Genomic DNA, 6,659 nt, shown 5'->3' with positions numbered 1-6,659 from the left:
AAATACCTGAAAGAGAGATTTGAAAAGAGAATTTTCTGGTTTGGAAAGAGAGTTTTCAATCTTACCCCCATGAGCACGGGGCTGGTGATCCTCTCAGCATTTCCCGACGTGCCAGGCGAGTGGGGGGATGTCATGATGGGAGACATATGCCCAAAAGCTGCCAGATCCACGTCAGAATCCGCCAAGGGAATCTGGGGCGACCCCGGGGGACGCCCCTGGACAGTGAGAGCTACATAGGAACCGGCTGTGGGGACACAGGGACAGGTCACACACACCTGGACATTTCCACAATTCTCTCATTTCYCTCATTTCTCCTTTCCCTCGGTGAGAACAAACCTCACACCATTCCTCCTTCAGACCTACAAATCTGACAGCACTGCCTGGTTAAGAAATCTGTTCAAATTTCAGTTGTTCCAAACACTTTCATGATTAGAAACAGGGGAAGAGAATTTTTCATGGGGAAAAAAGTTAAAAGTCATTCCCAGCTGCTCCTGTTCAGTGTCAAAATCATCATCCTTATGCTTGTAAATGCACAAAATCCACCTTTCAGCCCAGCAGGTGACTTTTGGAGGACACAAASACAAAATAAACCACGCCAGGCTGGAAGGAACCATCACCATTCCTTCCTTGTACAAGAAAATCCACCAAGAAAACACTTCCTTCAGTAATGCCAGCACTGTGCAAGCATCACACTCTGTGGAATTTAAGGTGGAAACAAAAGCTGGGAAAGCACCCAGGCAAGGTTTGATGGCAATTCAAACATGAACTTGAAGCTGCAGGAGAATGCATCAGCTTCAATTCAAGATGTCAACATCACCCCGATTTCACTTCCCCGTTTCACACCCTCCCTGGATCTCTCAGCACTGACCTCACCCCTGCCACTCACAGAGCCACAGAAATGATGCCAGTCACAATTTAAAGGTGACACCAGAGTCCCCTGCCTTTACTCACACTTGATCAGCTTGACCACCTCCAAATGGTTCGAGTGTGTCACCAGAGTTCCGTTCACCTGGGCAGGGAGAGGAGAAAATTCCGTGTTCAGCTCCTCATTTCCAACAATTCCACTCATTCCATAACAAGCACCAGGATGAGGAGCAGCATTTTCTCCTCCCCCATCTCCATTACTGTGTCTTTTAAGACATCATCAGATAAATAATTTATCCTCCCAACAGCTTATCTCAGCAAGCAGAGCTCTGCAAAACAAAAACTGTGCACGCACCGAAAGAACCCGAGCAGGCAAACAAACAGAAAAAAAGCAATCCATCTCTGCCTGGGCAGCAAAACAACARGGTAGCTAATTTAATTCATTAAATTCACTGCCTGGTTGAAATCCCAGCTCTATCTGAGTCAGGAGCTGCTGCAGCATTCTGCAGCAATATTTTACACAGTCTTTAAAGTTACTGACTTGATTTCTTGCTTGTTTGGGATTAAAAAAGAACCTGGATCTGGGGGCAGTTRGGGGGAAAATAATTCAGGCAGGCCATTTATTTACAGATCATGATTAACAACTCTCTTTTCTTTCTCTTCCCTGCTGTTTTTATTGTGTTTGTGGTACTTGAACCTGCTAGGATGCTGAACTTGGCCATGAAATTCTGAAATGAGAGTGCTCTGGAGGAGAGCCATCTCCAGAACATTGAAACAGTTCCTAATGCAAACATTACAGCAGCATTACATACACATCAGTGACATTTTTTTCAGGGAAAGAGCTCATTTAATACAAAGGATCGGTTTCTCTCACACTTGAAATATCCTTACCTTGATAATTCTATCACCTGTCTGCACTCCAGCCCGCATGGCTGCTCCATCTGCAGAGGMAAGAAACCATTCAGTTCCCTTTTCAATGCAATCATTTCTAGCAAAAATGGTTTTCAGACTTCTGCAAAACATGCAAAACCCTCCTGCCCTCAGCCAAGCTTCCTCCATCAGCTTAAAATCTCTGGGTCTCGAGTCTGGAGCAGTTTTGCTTTCCCAGCACATCCCAAGGAGCTGTTTCCTCCCTGTGGGATGCAGGTCAGCTCCAAATCCATCAGATCCAGAGGAATAAACTCACTGAATCCCCACAGCCACCCCTCCCAGGAGGATTTTTGGGGTTTTCTGCTCATTTCTAGCATTCCCAAGGGAAGGCTGGCAGGTTTGAGGGGTGCTCTCACCTTCCTTGACAGACTGCACGAAGACGGGGTTGTCCCCGCTGACCGTCAGCCCGAAGCCGTTCTCATCCCTCTGGATCACCACGCAGCGCTGCACCAAGCCTGCAGGACATGGGGACAGGCAGAGCCACACCAGAGGGGACACAGAGACACAAGGATGGTGTCAGTCCAAAGCTGATCCTCCCTGAGCATCAGAGAGCTCAGCACAGGGGGGACACAGCACAGGGGGAACAGGGCAGGTCCACAAATGGATGGGGATGTCCAGACAGACACGTTCCCAAGCTTTTTGCTCCAGCTCCAAAAACCAGAGAAATCTCACAGACAGCTCTGGCACATCAGACACAACCTGAGGGAAAAGCAGCTTTTAAAGAGGAGCAGCAGCACCCAAACCAAGGAGCAGAATTTGCCTTTGACTGCATTAATAATTCACAGGGCTGGCAGGTGCCTCTGCACCACCAAAAACACCCACCAGCTTCTGCAAGCTGCTCAGAAGAGAAGCACAAATCCCTCAGACTGATGTGAGGGGGTTGGACTAAAACAGATTTATTGATCAGGCAAAGTTCTCCCAATTCTCAGTTCTCGGGGCACCTCCTGTTCCAGGTGAAACAGTGCCCAGAGCCAGAACAGCAGAGGTAAATCAGCCCAACCACACTGAACTGCCCCAAACAGGATTTCTGAAATAAACACCAGTGCAGGGCCAAAATCCCAAGAGCTGAGCTTGAATCTGCTCCTCCTTTAACTCGCTGTGAGAGCTCAAAGGCAGCTGTTTTGTTTCCTGGTGCACTCAGCACAACATGAGCATAAACGCTGCTGCAGAGATAAATTCATTTGGGAAGGGGCAGAACTGTGAGCAGCYGGAATGCTGGGGATGGCTTTGGTTCACCTGGAATTCAGGAAAAGGCAAAACAAAAGCAAGCAGCAGCSCTGGTGTGCTCCTCACCAAGAAATTTCCTAGAAGCACCTGCACAGAGCCTCCCACAGTGGAGCCTTTATCCTAAAAAGTGACTTTGGGAACCCTGTAAAATGTTCCCCCAAAGTTGTTTTATTTAAGTCACACTCATTTCTAACGATTTGTTTTTCCATTTCTAAAGGCACAACAGGCAAAATTCCTACACTGAGCATCAAGGCTTTTCCAAGAATCAGAATCTCTGAGGATTCAGAGCTCTCCCAAATCAGATCCCAAAAAGGGTTTAGTTCCCAAAAAGGTTTTAGTATGGAGGGAACCCAGGGAAATGGGGAGATGGTGTCCCAGCCAGACTGGCTTTTCTGGAATGAGTCTGAAGGGATGAATTGTAACAGAAAGTGGAGTCAGAACCGAGTCTCCCACTGCTCCCAAACCAMCAGGGCTCTTTTCACTTCTCTGCAGCATTCCATGGAAATGAGGAGCTCGAGTGCAGGCACTGCCTGCCCAGCCAGTCCTGTYCTCCTCTGGGGTGCCACATGAAAATGGGGTGGGAACAGAGGAAAAAAGGGTCACAGGACTGCTGCAGAGCTCTAAATCCCAGTGATTTGGCGATTATGGGATACCCAGCACCCTGCAGGGCTGGGGAATGCCTGGCAAAGAAAATCCCCCCACTTTTCACCCCCTGTGCTCAYTGAGAAGGGAAGGAACACGCCTCTCCCTCCTGCACCTCCCCTGCTTTTATAGGACCAAGCTTCTTCAAGTCTCACWTCCCAAGAATGACGCCCGGGGCTGGGGTGTGGGAACTGAGCGCTATTTCAGAAAAACAGCTCCTTTCCACTCGGTGCCAGCCCCACAGCTCTGATGAGTAAGGCCCCAAACTCAGCCCTGGACTCACGAAAAGTCCCTGTTTAAAGGCACAGAACATCCCTGAGTCTGCTCCCCAATGGATTTCTCCCTCCAGGAGCAATAATCCCTGATTTGTTGAGAAGTTTCCTCCTTGGAGGAGCTGACACCAAAGCAATATAGGCTGACCTGGAAGAGAATCATTTATTTAAAGTTTATTCAAGTTCAACTCTTCCATTCCATAATCCTCAATTTCACCCAAGCCCATTTTTTAAACTCAGAATGGAGAGACAGTTGAAATTAGCACGACTTGACCTGGAATTAGTCCATAATTGCTTTTTCCTGCATTTATTCCCTTCAGATAAGGAACCAACACTTAACCCTTCTCTTAACCCAAYCCAAAAGGCTGCAATGAGGTGTAGGAGATGCCACGCTTGACTAAGATACACTTTACAGTGATTTTAATAAAATTATCTGGAAGTTTCCTGTGACCTGCAACTCTGACAGCACTTCCTAYCTGAACCAACTTTAAGTGCCCTCTTTTATTTCATTAWGAAATATCTCACCATGAGATTTCACCTTTCCCAGCTCAAACTCAGTATTACAAAGYCRACAGRATTCATCACTGACAGTCMTCAAAATCAAATCAATAAYAATATTATTCYCATTTTTGCTTTARTTTATGTTACAAAGGGAGTAGACATCACTYAAATACGCTTTAAAATYAGTGTCTGWTCYTAAAATTGKGGGGGRAAAAKWAWWAAWWWTYYWTTTTTTTGTCCACATGTAGGTAATAATTCCCCAAATTTGAGAATTCATCAMTGACAGTCCTCAAAATCAAATCARYAATAATCTTACTCCCATTTTTGCATTAATTTGACAGTATGTTATAAAGGGAAGAGACATCACTTAAATACCCTTTAAAAATCAGAGTTTGTTCCTAAAATTGTGGGGGAAAAAAATAAAAAAATCTTCTTTTTTTTTGTCCTCATTTAGGTAATAATTTCCAAACTCGAGGTGTAGCCTCAAGGCAGAGCACAGCAAAGCGTGCTGGGGTTAAAGAGGTTAAAATGAAAAGTGAAAGCAGAGATGAAAATCGAGAGGAGCTGCTCCTCAGTAGGTGGCACTCGTCCCTCTCCCTTCAACCCTGCTCCAAAAGTCCTTGGGATGGTGGGGAAGGGCAAAGTCTGGACTTCTCAAGGTCACTGACACCCCAGGGCCAGAAAAATTGTCTGAAACAGCCTGGCCAGACACATTTGGGCTCTCCAGCAGCTTCTCTGGTCAAGATAATTTAGATTTTCCTTTTCTACACATCTTATTTAGGAGTTATTCAGAAAAATAGAGAATTTAACAACAAATAGAAGAGGATTTCACTCTTAAAACCTTAGAGAATGGAGAGAGAAGGATGGATGGGGCTGGGAGCATCCCTGCCCATGGGATGGGTGCAACAAGAAAATTTTGAAGGATTTTTCCAACCCAAATCACCCTGGGATTCCACGGGACATGAATTCCCTCTCCCCAGTCTGTAGGACACAGCCCAGGAGCTGAGATTTGGGAATTAAAAACTGCCCTGGGGGCGTGAGGCCACCAGAGGAAAACACAGATTCAGAGAGGGATTGGAAATGAATCATTGCATAAACAAAAAAACAAACTCCTCGGGGGTTTGAGAATGGCCAAGTGTTTCACTTCATTCTGTCTATAAAATATTGTCAGCAACGCTGCTCTATGAAGATAAAAACTTCTATAAAGGGAAATTTCTCTGGAAAAACAGTGGCCACAACATAAAGACACAACTGCAAAAAATAGAAACCCAGGGAGAGTCACTTTCAATTTAAAAACATCTCAAATCTGGGGTTTAAAAGAAAAAAAAAAACCCAAAAATTATCACAAAATTGGAGAAGATATGTAGAAGAGTTTGTGTCAAATCTARGCTGCTATTTGGGCCAGAAATCGATGAATGCTAAATATAAAAGAAGATATTTTTGGAGAGCAACGAAGCCWTGGGAAAAAGGAAGAGAAACTGATATCTCACCTACCACCATGAAAGGCAAGTTCAGTTTTAAGTTCATTTAAGAGATGACAATTCTCCTTTGAGAAAAGGGTATTAAATATTGTCAAAGATCATGGCACTAATTAGCAATTACATCATAACAAAGAACATTTAGTGACTCTCCTGATCATCTCAATTTTGCTGAATACACAAACACGAGCTGGTTGGATTTCTGACAGATCTCACTGTGAGCTTTGTGTCACTATAAATCACCTTTTATATATAAGAAAAATTTCCCTCCCTGACCACTCTGCCACTCACACACTTCAAGAAATTCTGGCTGCTTAATTAAAAATTTCAAGAGGTGAGAACAAACATCCACCATCAAAGCCACACCTCCTTTTCCTGCTGTCATTGCAGCCTTCCCCATGATCCCCTTCCCAGCAGAGAGGAAAATATCAGCACAACATTTCTACTTGGAGGGGTTGGAATATTTTGGTGGCATCCAAAGCAAACAGCGGGGTTTTGTGAATTCCAGAGAAACCTGGGGAAAGCAGACAAAAGGCAGGGCAGGGTCCCACAGAGGCTGCTGGAAAGGAAGGATGAAAGGAGCTGATCCCATGGATCCTGGCCACGGGGAGAGCGTCTGCAGGAAGCTTTGGGGGAAGTCAGGAAGTGCTGATCCTTTCTGCACCACAGGGAAAAAAGAGCACGGCACAGGGCGGGAGAGGAATAAACATGGGGACACTGCAGGAACCCCAGAAACAGGGACATT

General features: G+C 45.3%; 1 protein-coding gene across 1 annotated transcript in view; it reads right to left on the bottom strand.

Moving 5' to 3' along the window:
* The window catches only part of ARHGEF12 (Rho guanine nucleotide exchange factor 12), a gene marked incomplete at its 3' end in the record, with an annotated part of 66,642 nt that overhangs the window by 26,003 nt on the left and 33,980 nt on the right, over positions 1-6,659 (bottom strand). Inside the window, exons 5-8 of the mRNA XM_057381772.1 lie at positions 2,151-2,249; positions 1,756-1,805; positions 952-1,009; positions 7-244 (exon numbers count right to left, since the gene is read on the bottom strand). Of these exons, the coding sequence (XP_057237755.1) occupies positions 7-244; positions 952-1,009; positions 1,756-1,805; positions 2,151-2,249 (445 nt within the window). The remainder of the gene's footprint in view (positions 1-6; positions 245-951; positions 1,010-1,755; positions 1,806-2,150; positions 2,250-6,659) is intronic.

This window comes from Malurus melanocephalus, unplaced genomic scaffold, assembly GCF_030028575.1.
Source record: "Malurus melanocephalus ecotype Western Australia unplaced genomic scaffold, MMel_1.1 scaffold_527, whole genome shotgun sequence".
In the NCBI taxonomy this organism is placed as follows: Eukaryota; Metazoa; Chordata; class Aves; order Passeriformes; family Maluridae; genus Malurus; species Malurus melanocephalus.
Note: the sequence above shows the minus strand (reverse complement) of the source record. Positions and strands in the feature narration are given on the sequence as shown.